The following is a 23,415-nucleotide window of genomic DNA, read 5'->3' on the forward strand; positions in this document are numbered from 1 at the left end:
TCTAACGCGCGTTAGTACTCTAGCTAAATTGCGTTCGTTGAATATGAGAAGATCGGTTTCCTTTGTTGATCGTCTGGAGCTGCAGCTGAAAGGTAACGTCTTCTCGCAGGCCCTTTGTTTAGGCGATGTGGACAACGACGGAGTAAGCACTAACTAATAATTGTCTATACTAATATTGTCACATTTCTAGTAATATTTACATGTCATGCGCACTCATTGACATACATCTTATTAGTATGCATGTAACATACATACAAATTGTGTGTGTGTGTGTGTGTGTGTGTGTGTGTGTGTGTGTGTGTGTGTGTGTGTCTGTGTGTCTGTGTGTCTGTGTCTGTGTCTGTTGGTTTAGATTTTTAATTGTTAATATTTGTTACTATAAATAATAAAGATACAACTGATGAATTAATTAATATAAGTAAGTACATTATAGCAGTTTTACATTATAGAATATGAAAAATTATTTTACGCTAATATTGTAATATGTACATAAATATTTATGATTCTTCGACAGAAAAGTGAATTGGTTGTTGGCAATGTTCATGGTGATTTGGCTGTGTTTAAGAAGGGAGAGAGGACTAGACCTTGGAGATCATGTCACAACCTTGGATCTGTACTGAAAGCTTAATTTTTTGCCGTGAAGTTGTTAGAAATCCTTCTTGATTGAACGTTGTTCCTTGCAGATTGCTTGTGTTGGAGTTGCAGATCTCTGTCAGATTGGACAGGTATGGTGTCATTGGAAACAGTATTGTTAATTTCTGGTGTGTGTATGTGTGTGTGTGTGTGTGTGTGTGTGTGTGTGTGTGTGTGTGTGTGTGTGTGTGTGTGTGTGTGTGTAGCTCAATTGGTTAGAGAGTTTCTTTTGGAGAAGGAAAACATCCAGGACCTTGCAGGGCTGCAAGTTCAAGTCACAGTGATGGCCAGCTATGGCATAATTTCCTTGGGCTAGAGACTTACACACAATTGCTTCTCTTGACTCAGGAGTATAAATGAATATCTGGTGTTGACCGGGGTGGTAAAGGCCTCCGACTGCGACAAAGTTCATTGGCCACTGGGGTCCGGGTGGGACTTCGGGTGCCCACACCACAGTTGGCGTCGCAGTCGGTACTCCTGTGAGCACCTGGCCAAGCTCCAAGCGATTGCTTAGCATGGCCCATAGCTCCTGTTTAGTGCACAAGAATCCAGCCATCTGGCTGGGGGCATTATCGTTTAACAGCTGCTCCTTATCCATTTGCCATTGTGTGTGTGTGTGTGTGTGTGTGTGTGTGTGTGTGTGTGTGTGTGTGTGTGTGTGTGTGTGTGTGTGTGTGTGTATGGTGCTATAGCTCAGTTGGGTACAGGTGTAGTCTCGTGCAGCCACCCCCTCCCCCTTTGGACTTCCCTTGGCGGGAAGAAGGGCAAGGGCCGGCTGCACAAGACTAGGGTAGAGGGTCATCTTAGAGAGTGAGTACATCCAGGACCCATCAGAGTAGTTATAAGTTCAAGTCACAGTGATGGCGAGATATGGCATCATTTCTTTGGGCAAAAACTCACACACAATTGCCTTTGTCGACTCAGGAGTACATATGTATAAGTGAATACCTGGTCATACTGCATGGGGATGGGACAAGACCTCTGGCTTGGTAAAATAGCATCTCCTTATATAGTATCGTTGTATGACAGGCTTAAACAGTTGTCCATTTACATAGCTTGTGTGTGTGTGTGTGTGTGTGTGTGTGTGTGTGTGTGTGTGTGTGTGTGTGTGTGTGTGTTTGTGTGTGTGTGTACACTTTTTTATTATTTGAAGAAAGAAACTAATCAACATTTATGTTTGTTATCTGATGTTGCTTCCACATTTCAACACTGTACATACTTTATATCTAATGTAATGACCAGCAGACAAGATATCTTTGAAACAAACTGTATCTTGTCTCTATTATACTAAAACGTGTTAGAGCTCAAGAGCAATTTGAATGAGGTGAATTTAATGTTATGTTATTTGCCATTATTTTATTGACAAAATGAGTTTTTTCTTTTTGTACATGATAGTGTAGGCAAAGGTAATGGATATTTCACTAGAGGGATGCATCTCTCATACAATAGCCTATTGCATTGGAGCAGTACATTTAAAATTATTAAATTTGAAGCAGCATTAGCAGAGGTCTGTAAAACTATGCTGTAACAGTACTATATTATTCGTTCAGCTTACGCACTAGACTCTACTGAAGGCTGGGAATCACTGTTCTAGTCACATGCAGTTGTGTATATATCTAAGCATAATTGTGTTATCTAAGACACGCCCATGTCAGTTAGATATGCTAGCTAGTGAACTTAACCACTTAACAAAACATGCTGTTCCCTAGTACATTTTCATACAACCAATCGATCCAGTATCAATGAGCACTGGCACGTAAAACTAGCTTGAGGTAGATTTCACGTCATGTGTAGTTTAGGCCAGGCAAACTTGACTCACAGCTTATCGTCCAGCATTTTTCACGAGGACATGCAGGCAGTCAGTCATTATTCATTATTCATTATTTAATATTAATATGTTTGCAGTTACAGTAAACTATCTAAACATATATTACCATCGACTGGCACTAGAACTTTGAATGGTTCGCTATCAAGTTTGGCACGTACTAGTATTGATAAAACCCGTTTATTTTTATTATTATAACGTGTCCGTGTTTAATATTTCAACAGGCGCTTTATTGATTCTGTCAAAGAAGCACAATTATGACAATGAGGATAAAATATTTCATAGCTCTTGGGCAGCATCAGTTTAGTTGAGCTCCCACAGTTAATACATATAGGTCCATCTGATCCACAGACAGTGTAATAATGAATAATGAAATTAACTTATTTTGTTTTCCCATAATGTGATGCGGACAGTGACAATAAACTGTGCAGTAAGTTTACTTGGCCTTAGAAACACAAGACTGGATGTTAGCAACATTTTTTTGCACTGCGAGCATGCACTGCTTAGAACTACATTTACAACATTTTTACTCTATTTAATAATAATAAAAGTCACCACCATGGCTTAGTGGTTAGTGACAATGGCTACCACTCCATGGTTTAGGGGTTCAAACCCCAGTGATGATAGTAAATTATGAAACTTGTCTAGCTTTATCTATGAGACTATGACTTGTTTCAGTCGTTGGGGAGTTTCAGTGGTCTGGCAAACAGTCCATTGATGATGACATGTAGTGCTTTCCTGGTGGTCATTGATATCCACTAGGCATGCTGTATCGAGTTTGCGGTCACCGCAATGCTTGCAATCTATATCGAATTGGCTAGACATTGATTGCCGTGTGGACTACACAGAAACTTGTACCCTACTGGGCTCACCTGCCGGGTTGGTGGGTGCCCAGATGGGGGTAAAGACCCCACTTGCCCATTATGGAGGGGCATAACAACACATAATAACGTGTGCGGTCCTGGAGCAGGAAGCCTATGCGCAGGCATTATTGCCGTCTCACTGAGCAACCGCCTGTTGACATGAAAGAGACCTATGGATGGCTAAAAGCAGCGAATCTTCCTGCTGCAACTGAGGGACTGGTTGTTGCTGCTCAAGACCAAGCTTTTCAGACTCTGTACTATGAGCGCAAGATTCTACATTGTGATGTCAGTCCTATTTGCCACATGTGCAGTGTAGGCCTGGAAACAGTTGACCACATTGTGAGAGGCTGCAGTGCATTGGCACTGATGGATTACACTGATCGACACAACCAGGTGGCCTCCATCATTCACTGGAGATCAAAGCCAATCGTCCAGACATCTGTCTCAGAAATAAGAAGACAAACACTTGTCTTTTTATTGATATCAGCTGTCCTGCTGATGGCAACATTGACAAGAAACATGAGGAGAAGTTGGCGAAGTACAGCGACTTGCAAGTGGAGATAAGCCACATGTGGCATTGTTGAACACTGGTGATTCCAGTGGTCTTGGGAGCTTTGGGCACAGTGCACGCAGGTATTGCACGGTGACTGGACATTATTCCAGGTCATCACAACCTGCAGCACTTACAGAAAACTGTGCTTATGGGATCTACTCGGATCCTTCGTAAAGTCATGTCTTCTGTCTAGACAGCCGTGATGGTCTAAGTACTTCTGAAGCAGGGTTTGCTTCCGGTACGTGTAATAGACTTTGCAAACCAGACTGATCTGGTTGAGCACCACAAATAATAATAGTAATTAGTTACTGCCGTGGCTTAGTGGTTAGCGACAATGGCTACCACTCCATGGTTTGGGGATTTAAACCCCAGTGACGACAGTAAATTATGAAACTTGTCTGTCTTTCTTTCTCATGTTTCTCTAGCTTCATCCATGAGACTATGACTCGTTTCAGTCGTTGGGGAGTTTCTGTGGTCTGGCGAACGGTTGTGACGATGATGTTCAGTGCTTTCCTGGTAGTCCTTGATATCCACTAGGCATGCTGTATTGAGTTTGCAGTCACCGTAATGCCTGCAATCTATATCAAATTGGCTAGTCATTGATCGCCGTGTGGACTACACAGAAACATGTACCCTGCTGAGCTCACTTGCCCATTATGGAGGGGCGTAACGACACATAAGAATAATATGTATTTTTACACACCATAATCATTAGCTAATAACACCTTTCTAATCTTTATGTATGGTATTACTGCATTGATCATGCTATGTTACAGAATGTGCTGGTATGTGTGAGTGCTGAAGGCTATTGCCATATTTTCTACTTTCAGGAGAAGGTAAGCAAACAAAAAAACTGTATCTCGTTTGGTGTGCCATGTGCTGTTGTGTGTCAGAAAGAGTTTGAGGATCTTGTCAATGATATGAAGCCAACATGCACCCAGAGGATTCCTGCTAACATAAGAGTTCTTTTGTTGGATAACATTAGTATGTTGCATATATGGCTACGTACATACTTGTATGCTTATTACTTGCTGACTAGTCTAGTGTATGTTGATCTTCATATTAAAAATTTTGCAGGTAGACTTTTTGTTGCGTTGTGTTGCTCTATTTGCCTAACTGCTTGCTTGGATGCCAGTCTCTTTTTGTGTGTATCTGTTTGTGGATCTTTGTTTTTGCTCTGCTTTTTGTTGTTTTGGTGTCTAAATTTTTCTCTGTTTGTCTGTCTGCTTGTTCGACTATCATGATTTTATCTGTTTGTCGTGTCTGGCTGGCTGGCTGGCTGGCTGACTGGCTTTTACGCAATGCAAATCGACGTAGCATTTGTAGCACTAAATTCTAGTTGTCTGTCTGTCTGTCTGTCTGTCTGTCTTTCTGTCTATCTTTCTGCCTGCCTGTCTGTTTGTCCATCTATTTGTGTATCTGTTAGTCTATTTGTCTGTTTGTTTGTCCTTTTTGTTTATTTTCATTAATTTTTGGAGCATTGATGCTTAATTGCATTGCTATTTTATTCTTTCATTGATACTCTGCTAATTGTATCCACTTGGAAGTAGTTGTATCTACTCTCCTCATCTTTCTAGTGCAGTGTTGCTATTTTAGTGAGTGATGGAACTTGCCATCTTGTCGTTGGGTACACTGATCGTGTGGTTAGAGCCTATCGATGGATTAAGTCCGAGGTCAGATATTGTCTTGTTATATGAAAGCACGTACATAGCATGGATTTTCATCATACAACTGATACACAACTCACATATTTTTATTGCAGAGTCAGTCATCATCATTGTCTGGTTCTCTCGTTGCTGTCAAGAAATGGAATCTTGAAGGACAGGCAAGTGTGATGAAGTCCTTGATTTTGCGTTCCTAACAATAATTGCTGTACATTATGTCAATAAATTATTTCATCCAAAATATAATGCATTGTGTCTGTTAATTGAGACATTGGCTGCTGCTGATGCTACAATTGCTGTAATATCAAGCAAGATTACACGTGAAGCTCCATGCTTAATTTTTTTATATGTGCCTATTCATCTGTTTGCCTGCTTTAATATATTACTTTACAAACCTCCTTATACTTTGTCATTCATCAACCTAAATTTTAACCCCAAGACTGTTGCTATTTTTGCCATGTTTCTATATCTCTTATGTCAGGTTGGGTCTCTGTCACTTACTGACATGCCAGATGGTTCACGCTACCTTCTTGTTGCCCAACCAGGTGGGAATTTTGTCTACTTACAAGTGGACTATGGAGCATCAACGGATAGCCTAGATGATTCCGATGGGCAAGCAACAGCAAAAAGTAAACCAATTCCAATGGGCCACAGAAGGTACTCGTGAAGTGGATGTATACAACTGAGGATGTGCTTGCATAGGCTTTCACACACACACACACACACACACACACACACACACACACACACACACACACACACACACACACACACACACACACACACACACACACACACACACACACACACACACGCACGCACGCACGCACGCACGCACGCACGCACGCACGCACGCACGCACGCACGCACGCACGCACGCACGCACGCACGCACGCACGCACGCACACACACGCACACGCACACGCACACGCACACGCACACGCACACGCACACGCACACGCACACACACACACACACACACAACACACACACACACACACACACACACACACACACACACACACACACACACACACCACATACACACGTCTGTCAATTAATCAAGATCATATTTGTTGTAGAGTCTCTTCAAACACATCTGAACTGGATGCTGTGTTTGCCAGCAGCCCTCATAGCAGCAGACCGATTGGAAGCAGTGCTAGTGCAGGAATATCAACCGAAGTGCTGGGTCTCATAAAATGCAAAGAAGAAGGCAAGGCCACCCATGGTCCAAGCATGTAGTATAACATATTTGATATTTCAGGCTTGACAAGACAGCAGAATCTAATAGCTGTTTCGACACTGGATGGTTAGTCCATCACTCATTTATATGTACAATAGAAATACCAATGTAATAAAAAAATTAAATTATAACCAATAATAAAATGTCAATAAATTATATAAAAATTGTATTGAATTATTTTGTGTGTTATAGACTAATATGCTGTACTAATTATTACTTATCGTATCTGCCTTTTATCAGCTATATTTGCATATTTATATTATATATACAGAATTATGTACTGCAATAGAGATGTTTGGTAGCAAATTTAATTTCAATAATTGTAATAGAACCCTTTTTATTATTTTCCAAATTTTGTGTTTTTTTGCATTGTAGAATAGTTTATGGAAATGCATACAAACTATTGTCTATTTTGTATCTTTGATACTAACCTTGCTTTTGCCGTAGGCTCGCTGCAGCTTTTGGAGGGTAGCAAACTGTTATGGGAGTTACATGTTGACCATCAGCTATTTTCTCTTGCTAAACTTGACATGACGGTGAGTTTAGTAATACAAGCGATTGAGTGCGCACCCGCTCACTCCCCTTGAACCTCGAGTTCTGCCTTACACACATGTCCGCGCAGGCACACACAGTACAACAAAAGTATTAAACTATCATACCCGCTTGCCCATTTAATTTACAAAAACTGGGTATAGTCAGTTGGCACTTGCCCATTCACCTAGCTAGCATCAATTTACTGGCGTGAACACATGACCAATATAAAATTCAAATAGAGAAATAGCAAATCTTTTAATTAAGGCATTTCATATAATATCCATTAACTCACCAAGTGTTACTCTAGTGTTGAGCTACTGTGGTATATAGACTTGTTACTATAAGGTGGGAAATGAATGTATAATACATCCTTGCTCGTTGCAGCACTGGACCTCCAAAATTGAGGAGGCCGTGTGTTGGGGTTTAACTTTATAAGACCTTGTCTATTGTCTCAAAGGCCACGCCTATTTATATTGAGGAGTGCTGGCCTCCCCAGGCATTCAGCGATGCCACTGTCCAAAGCTGATTCCTCTTTAATGAATTTGATGTATATACTGTAACAATTTAGATTTATTTATGTGTAGAAATACGTTCAATTGCATCTATTTCATACCCAAAAGCTCAGTTGATGCCTAAATGCATGGTACCATCCATTGGTTTATTGTGTTGTATTGACAGAATGATGGCAATGAAGAAGTCATTGCATGCGCATGGGATGGTCTGACATATATTGTTGACAGACACCGCAATGTTGTTCGATATCAGTTTGAAGAGAATGTGGCTGCATTTTGTGCAGGTTGAACTGCTAGTGTGATGTATCAAGACATTCACATGTCATCAAATATTGATGTTATAGGAAACTACTGTGTTGAAGCCCACGATGTTCCATGCCTTGTGTATGCTACATTTTCTGGGAGAATCTATGTGTATTATAATATCACTTTGCCGAGAATTGTTGTAAGCTCATTAGCATCTGTGATAGAAGAAGAGCTGGAGAAGGTATTCTCATTGCTAGTCACAATGAATTTGAAAAGCACACATGCACACGCATGCACACGCACGCACACACACACACACACACACACACACACACACACACACACACACCACACACACACACACACACACACACACACACACACACACACACACACACACACACACACACACACACACACACACACACACACACACACCTTTCTCTTTCCTTCAACATGACCACCTTATTTGGTTATGCTTCTGGATCAGACCAATATTAGGAAGGAATAGTAAGAGGCACATCACTGCACACAAAAATTGATGAGTTTCTTTACTAGTTTCCTCGACTCAAGAAGAAAATAGATGATGAAGGTTAGCAACCTGTCACTTCAGATCATCTCAGTGAGCATTTGATTCTCTAGTAGGACTATCACGTCGTAATCTTGTCAGTTGGTGTCTCTATGGTCGCCAAATCGAGGGCAAAAAGCAAGGAGAAGAAACGAACAAGTAAACGCTAAATACAATATCTGAATGCACGCAATTTTTTACGAATCGTACAGTAAATTACTGGGATTAACAATATCATTCAAATGCTGTACATACACAATGGTTACATCCAGTCATTTAAATGTCTGTCAATTCATACATTTGGAAGGGAGTAAGGTACTAGAAAAACATGGCACAATAATATCAATAGTTGCTAATACAATAGTCAGGAGACCATTTAAGAATTTATCTGAAAATCACTAGTCAGAGAGCCATTCAATCTTTGGAAAAGACACAACTGCCAGGTTTAGTGCTGTTTCATCATCCAGGCATTATGGCAACACGATAAGCCACAGTCATAATACTGTACGTTCCTAATCAATGCAGTGGCTGTGGTCTCACAACTACACTATGGCACAGGCAGTACATGTAATGAAATAATGAAAATAAATGTTTAAATTATTATAATGCAAGGTTGCCCTAATGCCAGACTATTGTTGGAGATCAAGAGCAATTGATATTTCGTTTAAAGGTAGGTGTGTGTGGGCGGGGTACTGACATTAGTAGTCTGGCTATTGACAACTTTGTATGTGACCCCTAAAGTGTCAGGTTCAAGACTATCAGACACCACTAGAATCCCCACTACAAGAGATGCAAACTTTGCTCCTAACTGTCGAAGTGCAGTACATGCTAAAAGGCAGCCTCTACCTTTCTACAAAACAAAACTGGTTGTGAAAGACTCAAGAGTTATAAATAAAATGTTTCTACGTTTACAATTCTTGGAATGTAACTGCATTCTGTGCAGATTGGACTCGAACCATAAAGAATCCTGATACTAGTGTAAGCAGGACCATCGCATAGAACACTCCTGACCATCCAATGAAACCAGCTAAAATACCAACTAGAGGACCTTGCAAGATGGCTCCAGCTGTGCCAATCCCTAAACAAACAACACAAGGTCTTGACACAGACAGAGATAAACAAGAAATACTGTATACCAACAGACATCGTCTGTTCTGTTGTTAGTATAACAGATTACAATGCACCATTTCGACATTAACTTTTAAGGGTTTTGCAGGTGTTGTATATTGTATACTATGCCAATATGCAATCAATGTAAAGTATGTTAGACAAAAGGACAGATGGAATGACAAATAACAGGCAGAGAAATTATTGACAGATAAACTACAGACTTATACTCATTTACACTGACAAGACAAATCAGGACCGGCCAGCCCATTCAAGTATTCCAGCAGGGTGTGAATTGTTGATGGAGCCAGCACGTTTTGTGAATGGCATGTTTTATAATCACATGACTGTCACGTGTCTAATGATACATCTCATCATGGAGTATTTTGGCAGATGGGGGTCTAGATAGTCTCGAATATCTACAACATCTCTCGAAATGTTCTATCAATGAGTCAGGAAGACCAAACCCTAGCAAATTCTTGGACCACTGGAGAAAACGATTTTCATTTCAGCTCCAGAAATGCAATAGCAGCACCATCATGAAGAAGGTCTCCTCACTGACAAGCAAAGAAAAAAGCCTCGATAAACTGGACCAGATGTTTGTTGGTAAACTGCTGCTAGCATGGGTTCCTTTGAGGACCGGACTACCTTTTAGGTTGTGTCATGTAGTCAAAACTTTTATTGTAGTCAATATTCTTAGCTTACTGATGATGTTTTTGTAGTTATAATTGTTGAAAATATACTACCATTGATTGACTGACAGACAGACAGACAGACAGAAATAAATGGTCTAGCTTTGAAGCGAAGAGAGGAAAAGAAAAATCAAGTATCAAGACTAAAGGCTACCAACTGGTAACCAAATAATCTTCAAGCCTCTAGTCATTGAACACTTCAGTAGATGGGGTGATGAAGGAGACCACTACAGTACCTCCGTTCTCTCGGATCTCAATCGTTTGACAGAAAATGTCGGCGTAACTCAGCACAATTTATGGATTACTGGCGAAAAAAGTAGTCTATTGTTACAATATGATCAATGACATAATTGTATTACTATAGCATTGCAGGGCACAGGAAGAAAAAATCACAAAACTACAACTTGTAGTAACACTTGTTTCAAAATAATGAATGTCAACCATGACCAAATGAAAATAGGTACACACTCTTACCATTGACAATCCCGGTTGTTGCAGACTGGACATTACGACCATCCTGTTCTCCTATCTGTGCAGCAATTGGGCCTGTAATCATCGTGTCTGACCCACAGTTTGTGATCCCAGCAAGAAGCATGCCCAAGCCATTATACATCATTCCCTGCGATGAAGTAAAGAGGAACAGAAGGAAAGCAGCTGAACTAAGAAACAAGGCCACAGACGTGCAACATAACACATTTCCCTGGAACAGTCTAGCATTGACATAACGTTTTAGATCATATTCAGAAGTTACATGTGAAATTATAAGAGATACCTATCTGATATAAATCCGAGTAGAACCGAGCCAAGTATGCCTCCAATATCAAAGACGGTTGACAGCATTCCTGACTCAATTTTACTGTACCTGAGCTACACAGCAAGAGTCAACAAGTTCCGTCAACTTGCTGTAATACTTTGTATCTCACCTCAGTGTAAAGATACATGGGTAGCCACATCAACATGCAATATCGAATGAATTTAACAAAAAAACAACAAACTGTCACTTCAGGAAGCGACCTGAAACAAAAGAAACTTATAGAAAACAGATGTGTTATTCAGTAAATGTATTACCCTACTGCTCCTAATATTTTCAAGACTCCAAAATATTTTAGAATTTCTTATGAATCCTAATTTTTGAGGTCTTGATGTGCAATATTAGGCATTTTTAAAATTTAATTATTTATTTAATACTGCAACAATAAGTTTGTATTAGTTGACTCTCCACAGAAGCGGTGTATCACACGGGAAGTGGTAATGTCATTTCGGTTTGAAACCAGAAGCCGGTGTTGAGAAGTCGCTCGCTTTTTTGGCAACTTGGCTTCTTGAGCTGTACACTTCCATCTAGTGACCATTTCTTATGATGTTTATTGCACACGCACAAAAACCAAAAGCCTGGACAACCGACAATTTTCGAGATCAAAATAAATTTGTTATCCTATTATTTTTCTAAGGCAAAATTCTTGAAAAGATTAGTACTCAAAAAAACATTACGATCAGTAGGGTATAAAGGCTGATGTAAAAACGTTCTTACAGATGGTATGCATTCCTAGATCTCAAATCTATCAAATCTAACAACTAAAACCGCCTCATGAGTACAAGATTGTTAACATAATAACTAAAACCTGGTAGATTAGTAGCAACTTGTCATTTTCAAATAAACGCAAAAACAAATAGAAGCCCTTTCAACTGTGGCAAATAGACTAATGAAAAATTTGATAAAACATTAAATACATTCTGATATTGAAATCATGTTGAGTTGGCAAATGCAACACTGTTTGTAGCTACTGCTGTGTCGATACAATTAAAGGAAACAAAAATGTAATTACAAAGTCCAAACTCTGAAGTTGCCAATTTACTATCAATACACTATGCACCACTGTACATGTGTATACACATATCTAAACAAACACAGAGCAACACAACCTACCACAAGCAGGCATGCACGCACGCACACACGCACGCACACGCACACACACACACACACACACACACACACACACACACACACACACACACACACACACACACACACACACCATGCCATGTATCAGCTGCCAGTTATCTGGTCACAACAGCCTCATCGAAGAGGGGAGCTAGGAAGTTTGCTTTATCTCTCGCACTTGTAGATGAACAGTAGAGGAACAGTAGTGACATTTCAAGTCTCAAGGCCAAAGAAACGGTCGATTGCAGTCATTACATACATGCTGGAAAGAGCTCTTGTCAACAGTTATGTGGTGCACACACACACACACACACACACACACACACACACACACACACACACACACACACACACACACACACACACACACACACACACACACACACACACACACACACACACACACACACACACACACACACACACACACACACACACACACACACACACACACACACAACGCACGCACGCACACACACACACACACCTGATTCTCCATAATTCGCTAAATGACGTGTGAGATGTAACTTCCTTTTCTCTAGATTGTACACCATCTATCAAAACAGTTCAACAATAAACTACTTTGCCAGAGACTAACAGCACCAATAGCCAGATCAGTACCTGCAGCATTTTGTATGTCCTGTGATGATTTAAACAGAACTATTATAACAAGTCCTACACTTGCCTATTACAACAAAAGCAAGCTAATTGCTATTCTCTAATATAGAACATGTAGAGTCTATGACAGTCAATGGCTGACTGCACAATGAGACAACAGCCAGACAGAGATAAAAACAGACAGACAGACAGATTGTTTTATTCTCTCCCCAACTGTAAATGTAACAATCGCAAAAATGAAAGCATCCTAAGCATTTACAAAACTACTGAAATGCCTGAAGTCATAGCTATTATCCTAATGAACACAGAGCTGAATATCTACATCAAAGAAAAATCATCTAGACAGACAGATAGACAGACAAACAGACACCGCAGGGAGCTGAGGAGTCGTTATACAACTATAGACAACAGACTGGACATCGCATTTTTCGACTCAGACAGTGGAAACAATGTTGACCTAGAAATCTCCCTCACCCACCCATGGAGTAGTGACATCTTTCCATCATCTGCTGGTGTTAGTGGTGCCGCTGCAGAGAGGAGAGCAGAAAGAAAAAAAGAGAAATACAGCAAACAGCAATTACCAGGTGTCATAATTGCCATTAACCCCACTGGTAATGGAGCATTTTGGAGATTGGGGGATCGATGGGTGGAAACTCCTGTGCAAATTATCAAAGAAGTCATCAGACAAAGTGGGACGACCGAATGCTGCAGACTTTATCGACTTCTGATCCAAACGCTTTTCTATTCAGCTCCAGAAGTGTAATGCTAGAGTCATCTCAAAAAGCTATCTTTGCTGTCTGAAGACAACAGATGTGACCTCTTTGCCACCCAGTACTTCAGCCACTAGCTGGTACTGGAGGCTTGCTTGTACACAGTACCTTTTAAGTGTAGACCTCGCTTTGTTTTACACGAGTTTCAATTTTAGCTTAGTTTAGTTGATGAACACTATTAGTAGTTGGACAGTACATAGTACCCTGCATTGCGAAATGTATAATAGATAATAGTTTAAATATATGTGATTGACAGACAGACAGACAGACAGACAGATAACAGTAACATCTAAAACAACTAACTAATTTATCATGTGATCGCATTTATCAAATTTGTCATAGCACAAAGTAGTCAGCTATTTGTTATTGTATCCTAGCTTAAGTTCGAAAATATATGAAGACAAACAGAGAGACAAATAGACAGACAGACAGAAAGACACATAAACAACTGAACTGGCAACAAACTGATAAACAGAGTATCAAACAAACCCAGAAAAAAAGTAAGAGAAAGACAAACGGACAGGATGCCACTTTGGTTACCATAATGAAACCACTTTGATCCTGCATTAATTAACCAATTAACCATAAAATACAAGTACACAAAGATGCTAAGTAAAACAAACAGCCATGTACCCATTGCACAGTTTTACAAACACACAATAACATTTACAGTTACAGTATACATTAACAATCATGCTGACATAAATAAACAAGTCAATACCTAAGACATGCATTACTGACTCAATGAATAGAGAAGCATTACAGTGCTAAACCCTTGGGCTGGTGTATGTAATCACATCTCATCACGTGATAACGTTTTGCCTACTGAGGTTTTAGCCCAATCCATTCCTCTCAGCAGAAGCATGATGCAGCGGAAAGGGGTCTGGCTACGCTAGACTAAGGTTACCAATGCATTCTTCTAGCTAAACAAAGGTGCAACGTGTGTAACTCGTCTCCAGACTTGCATACTTACAGGTCAGTCGCTTCGTCCGACAAACAGATACGTTGCCCTGGACAATGCACGTTCCCTCCGCAAATTCCTGTGGAGAGCCAAATTTCTGTTGAAGACAACACTAGTGATCATTTTTGCAAGAACGACGTGGCCGCTCAGTCACGCACGCCAAAACTTCAAGCTGTCAGACTCCAGAACCCCTATGCAGAAACACTGTGGAACAAGCGAAATGTTACAAGTCAGGTACAGCTACATGTACCGCATAGTGCCTAAATCCAGCACCTTTGCTCTGGTTGTTGGTGGGCATGCATGTGCAAATGTAGACTAGAGGTTGTTTTATGTGCTAGACCCCTTTCTTACAGCAAAGGATTCAACACTGTATATATGATGGATGCCCAACGACCAAATTGTCGTAACAGCTACCAAGCAAAGAGAGGTGGAGCCTTATGATGACATAATGTTCGTTTATTGGTCAGTAATGACACCACTTGTCATCTATTGGTCGGAACAGCTTCATTTCCATCTGCGCTAATCGAGTATAAAATGGTCATAGGTAGGGTCGTCAGTCACCCAGATATCCGGGTCTCGGGTAATCACTCCCAGGTAAACCAACGTTTGTCAGCTCATCACACTCGTAATCATCCCAACAGGCAGCCATCAGCAGTTTACCAATGTTTATTGTAATCTAATTCCTGCGTTCATGGCCCATTAAATATTTCAATCAAAATTTACACTCAGCTTTTTCAAAAAATTCAAAAATTAAATTAACTCAAACAATTCATTTGTACTCAAGTGCAAATGGCTCTTTACTGATCAACTTTACTAACCACAATCTGATTTAGCAGAGAAGACAGCACTAAACTTCTCACTAGATTTTCTGACCTATCATGCCTAACTCTTTACACATCAACCTACCACAACTACTGATGGAATCACAAAGCAAGTCTCCCATCCATCTTTCTGCAATTGAACCTAGAACAAAACATGTACATTAAACCTAAACTGCCCACATGTTTCATATCTCAATTGTTTTACAGCAACAGCAGTGCCAAGAAATCCGCCAACAAATGCTGATGTTCCTAACACACCTAATGCAGTGTTCTTGTCGTCTCCGTTGAACCATGAGACAACACCTTTCACAGCGCCGGGCCAAGCCAGAGACTAAAACAACAGTGTAACAAGTGCCTGATGTAAAGTACCATTGCAGTGTTGTAGATTCGTACTTGAGCTGCACCGTTAATGAAAAGCAGCAGCAGAAATACAGAATGTGATTTCCAGTAACCAAATGACACCTTTGCAAACAAAACAAACAACACAAATTTTAAGGTGTTAATTAGAAAATACATTTGAACACCTAATTACACTGTCATTGTCTACTAATTCTCATACACAGAAATGACATGACATACAGTGTGGCAGCTGAGATCACAACATATGAAAAGCCAACACCGTATCAGAGAAAACATTGGCGCGCTTTTGCTAAAAATTGACAGCAAAAGCATATTGATGGATTTTATTTTGGCGGTTGGACATCATTGTTGGATAATTGATATATGTGTACAACATCCCCACCCACTATTGCCTCATTCTCATGTTTAATTAACCTCCCTGTTTGATAGGATAGGCACAACAGATGTCAAAGCAGGGGTTACCCTCTAAATTATCTCGTGACCTCATCATGTGATGTACTACCACATCGCCATGATGCTTGACTTACCTGGGTGATCCGACAATCCGCCAAAATAAATTCTCACCAATATTTTATCTTATACAGTAGTACAAACGAGGATATGAAACATTACATTACTTGAGGTACAATGTCTGCTGTAGATCAATCAATAGTGAAACAACCCCAAACTCCCTACTTGATTTATACTAAATACATATTTCTATATTACCTTTGTGCCTTTTAATTAACAGCTAATCAATGTCATGAAAGGAAACACTCCTTATGTTAGTGTCAAAACATGACCCAGATATGTTGCATTGAGTTGTGTTAATTGCCATGTCCCATACCATACAAGTGCTCGCTAGGTCATACTTCACTGGTAATCTGTGTATCTATCAGAGCTTCTTCGTCTCCATTGCTACAACCTGTAGTGAAAAGAAGGTTGGAAACATAAAATTCAATGGTAGCTAGCATGTGGCAGAGGGTCAGTGGATGGTCCGGCCATTTAATTTTCTACATTTCAATTTTTTTGTTTTTCAATTTTCAATTTTTATTTAAATTTGAAATTTATATATTTTTTATTTTTTATTTTTTATTTGCATTCTTATTTAAAAATTGTGTTTATTAAATTTTAACTTTAATTTTCTTTTTTCCATATTATTTTTTGTAAAATGTTTTTTCATCTTTGATGACTGATTCTTGTGATCTTTAGATTTATCTTCTAGAGTTTGATTTTAGGCACCTATGTGCTCAAAACTAGAAACTTGAACGCACAGTTCGCTTTTCTATTTCTAACATGAATAGAAATAGAAAATAGAAACTTGAAATGACCCAGGACACTAGACACAGCGGCCGTCTTAGCGGGGTCTCAACGAGACTTCCATTCGTACGCGTGTCTCAGGAGATGACATTTCCAACTCATAAGCAGGTGTTTGCGTTTACTTTGCTTTCCGTCACGTGCCAAACCACGTTGGCAGCTCTTGACAACTCCGCTCTGACACACAACTTTGTGCCAGTGAATACCTCGGTACCTAGCTGTATAGGTACGTGCACAACACTCTACCTTTACCGTAGATGAACCGGTTGGAGGGAAATGCTACGAATATCTAGCTCTACTAGATATGTACTTTACCTAGATAGGCTCCGCCTTAGCAGATCGCCGAGTTGGCAACTGTGGTGAAGAGGTATACAGACTCGTTTGTTGTCTAGGAAAAATCAAGACACAAATAAAACATCGAAACCGTCAACCTATACTACAAGTAGTAGACTGCGCACTTTTACGGGCACACTACTAGGCCTACACCGTACCGTACAAGGGTGGGCGTGGTACTCTATAGCAGGTCACATTTCTTCATTTCGTCGGACACGGAACTAACTACCAATTGTGTTTCCATCTGCCACAAGCCAAGGTGCTGGAGCCTTCTCGTCACGCATCTTGACTGCAGATATGAACGTACGCGTCAACAATGACAGCCCAGACATCACCGAGTGACACGGTAGAACTCTACAATCATTGTCTAACACTATTGACTCTAGTACAGTAGCTATACTCAGCATTGGCATAGCAGTCTACGTAGTAACTAGCTCTAGCTAGCTGTAGCTTACTAGCTACATGTATGACCATGTTCTTTCAGTTGTAGCCGCACACTGTTCTACGTTAGTTGAGTTAATTAATTGAGTTGAGTTGAGCAAGTAGAGTTCAGTTGAGTTGACTTCAAATAGAGTTCAGAAGGCGTTTTAGAACGATGGACGTGCATGTCTGTTTGCTTGGTGAGTTGTGCGACGTCATGCAAATGCAGAAATGTGACCTGCTATAGAGTACCACGCCCACCCTTGTATGGTACCGTGTAGTGTGCCCGTGCAGTGTGCCCGTGTAGTGGGCCCGTGAAAGCGCGTAGTCTACTACTTGTAGTAGGTTGACGAGTTCAATGTTTCAATTGTGCCTCGATTTTTCTTAGACAACGAACGAGTCTGTAGACTTCGTCACCACAGTTGCCAACTCGGCGATCCACTAGTGCGGAGCCCAGCTAATTAGCTAAATACATATGTAATATATATTCGTAGCATTTCCTCTCCAACCGGTTCATCTACGGTAAAGGTAGCGTGTTGTGTACAATGCACGTACCTACACAGCTAGGGACCGCGGTATTCACTGGCACAGCGTTGTGTGTCAGAGCGGAGTTGTCAAGAGCTGCCAACATGGTCTGGCACGTGATGGAAAGTAAAGTAAAAACAAACACCTGCTTGTGTGTTGGAAATGTGATCTCCTAAGACACGCGTACGAATGAAAGCCCCACTGAAACCCCCGCTGTGTCTAGTGTCTTGGGTCATTTCAATTTTCAATTTTCTATTTTCTATTTTCTATTCATGTTAGAAATAGAAAAGCAAACAGCGCGTTCAAGTTTCTAGTTTTGAGCACATATGTGCCTAAAAATCAATCCTTAAAAGATAAAGCTAAAGATCACAAGAATCAAACATCAAGAGATGAAAAACCATTTTACAAAAAAATAAAAAGGATAATAAAAAAATTAAAAATTAAAAGTTAAAATTTAATAAACAAAATTTTTTAAATAAGAATGCAAGCAAATATTAAAAATTAAAATTTTGTAAAAAATTAACTAAAAATTGAAAATTGAAAAATGGAAACATGAAAATTGAAATGTAGAAAATTAAATGGCCAGACCATCCACTGACAGCAGAGGACGTTTTAGTGGCAGAATAATGTGAAGTCGGCATACTTTAACAATAGTGTGGTTCCAATCTTCACTTCATAAATTTTGATCAAGTTGAAGAGATGCTCAACTACCCGAAGCAAATGGCACAATTTATCTCAGTCTACTTTTAAGGAGAGCTTGAGTTGAATTCATGATTATGGTAAGAACAAAATGACCATGCATTTGAAATTTAGATACCATGTCATAGATAGCCCATCATTTTGTTCTGTACACACACACACACACACACACACACACACACACACACACACACACACACACACACACACACACACACACACACACACACACACACACACGCACACACACATGCATGCACGCACGCATGCACGCACACACACACACACACACACACACACACACACACACACACACACACACACACACACACACACACACACACCTCCTGTATTGCTTCTGTCTAAACAGACACGCTACACAAAGTCATAAAAAAGTCTTCCCATGCATATCAATGCATTTGTGTATTGCATAGCCTCCTTTGCTTTGAAAGTACTTCTTATATGTCTGGCATTCAATGGCTCCTTTTTGTTGATGTATAGGTTTTTCTCTTTCAGCAATGCATTTGTGTCTCTGCGAGTCACTAATGCATCTGAAACCTCTGTGACATTCAGGGCAGACAACAGTTTGTAAATCAACATTGCCAGATGACACTTGGCTAGATTCCAGACAGGCATGGTAATGGTCTCGACAGGCAGATCTTGATTTATTTGCTAAGTCATACCAACAGCTTTCTGGAAAGTTCAGATCATTTAGGTCTTTCCTAATTATGTCTTTCCAGCGTTTCTTAGGGCCACCTTGTGGACGTTTTTCTGATAACCACCCAAAGAAGCACATCTTGGGGATTCGATGGTTGGGCATTCGAGCCAAATGCCCTAACCATTGCATACGTCGTCTTATAAGTTTGATGTTTATAGTGTCAGGATCTCTCCATCTTTGTCTTATTGTTTCATTTGAGATATGATTTTCCCACTGTGTTGGGATAGAGATTCCAAGACACGACCAAAGATATCTATTATGAAAGAGTTCAATTTCTGAAGATGTTTCTTCAAAGAGGTCCATAATTCAGAGCCATATAATAGTGTAGGGAGCACACAAGCATCATATACTTTGCATTTTGTTAATGTAGTCAGACTTTTTATCCTCAAACACAGCTTTATGTAAAGCTCCAATGTCTTGAATGCTTCCATAATTCTGCAATCTACATCCAAATCTAATTATCTAATTTGTTTACCCATGAAGAACTTGCAAGTCTCTCGGGGTTAATTTCCTGCACAAATAACATAGACACACACACACACACACACACACACACACACACACACACACACACACACACACACACACACACACACACACACACACACACACACACATGGAAAATAACGGTAGGACATAGGACAATGTCCCACCAAATGTGTTGTTTGTCCAACCAAATACTGCACCAGTGTTGGGATGTGTTTGGACAAAACATTCACCTGAACACATATATGATACTGTAAACCTTGTCTCTTAGCACGTGATGGCCTTTCCAGTGGTGTAACTGTTAATTTCACGAACTGACTCCCTCCTAGCATGCTTTATCCAGAGACTGCCTTTATTGCCACTCCATTTCTCCCTTGGAAGTTGGTTATAAAAATTACATGCAAAATGGCTGCAGTATGGGAGGCACTTTTTCAATTAGACATGTAACACCATATAAGAATGTCCTACCACAGGCTCAGTCTGTCCGAGCCAAAATAATTCCCTATTTTCCACACTGCACACACACACACACACTTGGACACACACACTTGGACGGACACACACACACACACACACACACACACACTTGGACATACACACACACACACACACACACACACACACACACACACGCACACACACACACACTTGGACATACACACACACACACACACACACACACACACACACACACACACACACACACACACACACACACACACACGAAAACTTGCAGCGGTACATAACAATTTACCATAGAAGCAGAGGCTATAAGCATTGAGCCACCCAGCATCTTCCGAGGACTTACTCTGTCACCAAGAGATCCCAACAGAACCTAAAAGATACACCAAGCTATTCAAAAACAATATCATGTTAATTACCTATTCGTAAATTCATCAAACTAAACAGCCAACCAAAATCAGCGCTGGTCGATCCAACCATATGACACATGCATTAGCCTGGCCAGTCATAGGCACTCTGGTAATTTAGTGTACATACTCACATGTTGCTATAACAGCTGCAAGATGAACAGTCATTGTCACAATGCTTCAGCTAGACACTGAATGCAGCAATATGGCGTAAAATGTAACTTCACTCTTTCTATTGCCAAAGTCTGCCTAGCATATGCATTTCATAATTAATTAACATTATAATAGTGTTTGGTCATACTCTATGCACATAACCATATTTTCATATAAATCGATGTGTGTGTGTGTGTGTGTGTGTGTGTGGCATTCAATGACACCAACAATGATGATGAAGAAGAAGCTGACGCTCTTGAACTGGCATCTTCAGGTAGTCATGTCTATTTATCTTAACAAATTTTGATTTTGCAAATGGTATATGGTTGTCACATCTATACCTTAACATGTTCAAATAGCGTTTAAGCCTGCCTTGAATATAGGCCTGTTTTAAAAATTAGCCTGTTCAATTCAGCTTATACACAAATAAGCACGGCTTTTATACGCAACAATACAGTACTTGAGAAGCATATAAATCTACAGTGGGAATCTAGTTTAGACATATTTGTACTTATGAACAATGCAACTTTATAGTAGCTGCTGCCTTGATCGCCAAACTTTACTAGCCTCGTCAAATCAATCTCCAGCTGTCACTCTCATTGAATCAGTAGCTCTTATTGCCAGTGTTTTTCCTAACTACCCAAATGAATACAAAAACTCCTACATTTTCCTACTTCCTCTACAGAACCAAACTTTTTGGAACACCCTGTACATATGCATGCATGTATAATAACTTATTAATTACGTACCTGCAACAATACTATTTATCTAGATGTATGTGTATATATATATATATATATATATATATATATATATATATATATATATATATATATATATATATATATATATATATATATATTATGTATATATTTTTATATTTTTATAGGTCCCACAAGGAACTAGCCGTATCATCTAAACTACATCTAGCTAATATCATTTTAGCATTGCTACACCACAGTCTAGTAAAGAGTTGCTGATGAAAATGACAAACAGATTGGCTAATTGAAACATTATGTTTAAATGAAGCTCTACGTGCCATGATCTTGAGCACTTGAAGGCTAGAAGCTGTCCAAAGACCCAGAGTCTCAACGAGAGAATGAAAAATGCTGGCTGTGCTGGACACATTTAGGTGATGTCATTCGTCCTTCTCCATTTCTCCAGCTTCAGATGCTGCACTTGGATGACTTGCCGCTTGAGTGAGAAAAGACTGTTCTAAAGAGCTTCGCACCGATAAGTCAAAGTAGGCAGGCAAACCGCGCCCAAAATTTGAGATGGTAAACATCTCCTGGTCCTGTTTGGTTGCTACTGCTACATCTTGCCTCCCTACGACAACGAGAATCATCTGTAAGTAGTGCGTTATACACCACTTCGCATAGAGCATCATGACGTTTTGTTGTAAAGCTTTGTCCTTGATTACATCTCAGTAGATGGTCCCCAAACTTATCAACTGTGTTATCACAAGGGCAGCGTTTGGAGTTTGGGAATGGGAAAATTGGGATACCCAACCATATCTGTAATGCAACACTAAACTCTCTTTTGGGCATATATATATATATATATGAGTTAGCCTTTTGCTACACTGATATATGCAATAATTAATTAATTAATGCCTACTGTGCATAAATAAACATTAACTATTTAATTACCTACGGCTGTCAGCATTAGCATGCTACCAAACACATGTCTACGCTGTGATAGCTGCTCAATATAATGCAGTACCTGCGAGGCAGCATAGGGCAGCAAGAAGGCCGTATCAAGCCAGCCTAACTGAGTCATGGAGAATCCTAGTTCAGTCTTGAGGTCGTTCTTTATCTGCAGTCCAATATGCACATTCGGTGAAGCGCGTAGAGGAAGAGCATAGAACGAACTTACAACGCTGATTGGCTTTCTTAGAAGATACGTAGTAGAGTAACCTACCCAGGCTAATCCAAGAGCTATCAACTGCCAAAAACGAGCTGAAACAGTCGTACCCATTCTGAACAGTCTACTACTAACGCGCGCTAA

The 23,415-nt window shown here is 40.0% G+C and overlaps 2 protein-coding genes across 5 annotated transcripts; one reads left to right on the forward strand and one right to left on the reverse strand.

The window, feature by feature from the left end:
- The first annotated feature begins 3 nt into the window (after positions 1-3).
- On the forward strand, positions 4-9,321 carry LOC134189257 (KICSTOR complex protein ITFG2-like). 4 transcript variants are annotated; one of them, XR_009971468.1, is made up of 15 exons: positions 4-142; positions 515-613; positions 684-725; positions 4,651-4,710; positions 4,768-4,858; positions 5,471-5,547; positions 5,637-5,699; positions 6,020-6,195; positions 6,621-6,751; positions 6,803-6,847; positions 7,229-7,317; positions 7,994-8,111; positions 8,172-8,314; positions 8,564-8,665; positions 8,716-9,321. XR_009971468.1 is itself a non-coding variant. In XM_062657494.1 (15 exons), exons 1-15 carry the CDS (start codon positions 44-46, stop codon positions 8,802-8,804), a joined length of 1,356 nt encoding a protein of 451 aa, XP_062513478.1. In that variant the 5' UTR covers positions 5-43; the 3' UTR covers positions 8,805-9,311. The 4 variants fall into 4 exon arrangements, 2 of the variants coding, with proteins under 2 accessions (XP_062513478.1, XP_062513480.1); XR_009971467.1 differs by having other exon boundaries at positions 8,719-9,318; XM_062657494.1 differs by having other exon boundaries at positions 5-142; positions 8,632-8,665; positions 8,716-9,311.
- Positions 9,318-23,403, reverse strand: LOC134189259 (uncharacterized). The gene is made up of 12 exons (XM_062657497.1): positions 23,284-23,403; positions 23,131-23,223; positions 21,141-21,221; positions 15,943-16,011; positions 15,755-15,880; positions 15,635-15,691; positions 13,001-13,064; positions 12,867-12,933; positions 11,364-11,454; positions 11,213-11,307; positions 10,915-11,150; positions 9,318-9,719 (listed from the first exon to the last, which is right to left on the reverse strand). Exons 1-12 carry the CDS (start codon positions 23,383-23,385, stop codon positions 9,550-9,552), a joined length of 1,251 nt encoding a protein of 416 aa, XP_062513481.1. The 5' UTR covers positions 23,386-23,403; the 3' UTR covers positions 9,318-9,549.
- Between the last annotated feature and the right edge of the window lie 12 nt (positions 23,404-23,415).

The sequence above is a fragment of the Corticium candelabrum genome, chromosome 13 (genome assembly GCF_963422355.1).
Source record: "Corticium candelabrum chromosome 13, ooCorCand1.1, whole genome shotgun sequence".
Lineage (NCBI taxonomy): Eukaryota > Metazoa > Porifera > Homoscleromorpha > Homosclerophorida > Plakinidae > Corticium > Corticium candelabrum.

Coding starts and splice junctions, on each gene's coding strand:
- LOC134189259 (XM_062657497.1), bottom strand. CDS start 23,385: ATGGGTACGACTGTTTCAGCTCGTTTTTGGCAGTTGATAGCTCTTGGA. Junction 16,012..21,140: donor TTATAGCCTCTGCTTCTATG/GTAAATTGTTAT, acceptor TTGTTTGCAAAG/GTGTCATTTGGTTACTGGAA. Junction 12,934..13,000: donor GGACATACAAAATGCTGCAG/GTACTGATCTGG, acceptor CTGTTTTGATAG/ATGGTGTACAATCTAGAGAA.
- LOC134189257 (XM_062657494.1), top strand. CDS start 44: ATGAGAAGATCGGTTTCCTTTGTTGATCGTCTGGAGCTGCAGCTGAAA. Junction 7,318..7,993: donor TTGCTAAACTTGACATGACG/GTGAGTTTAGTA, acceptor TTGTATTGACAG/AATGATGGCAATGAAGAAGT. Junction 8,666..8,715: donor GAAGAAAATAGATGATGAAG/GTTAGCAACCTG, acceptor TTGATTCTCTAG/TAGGACTATCACGTCGTAAT.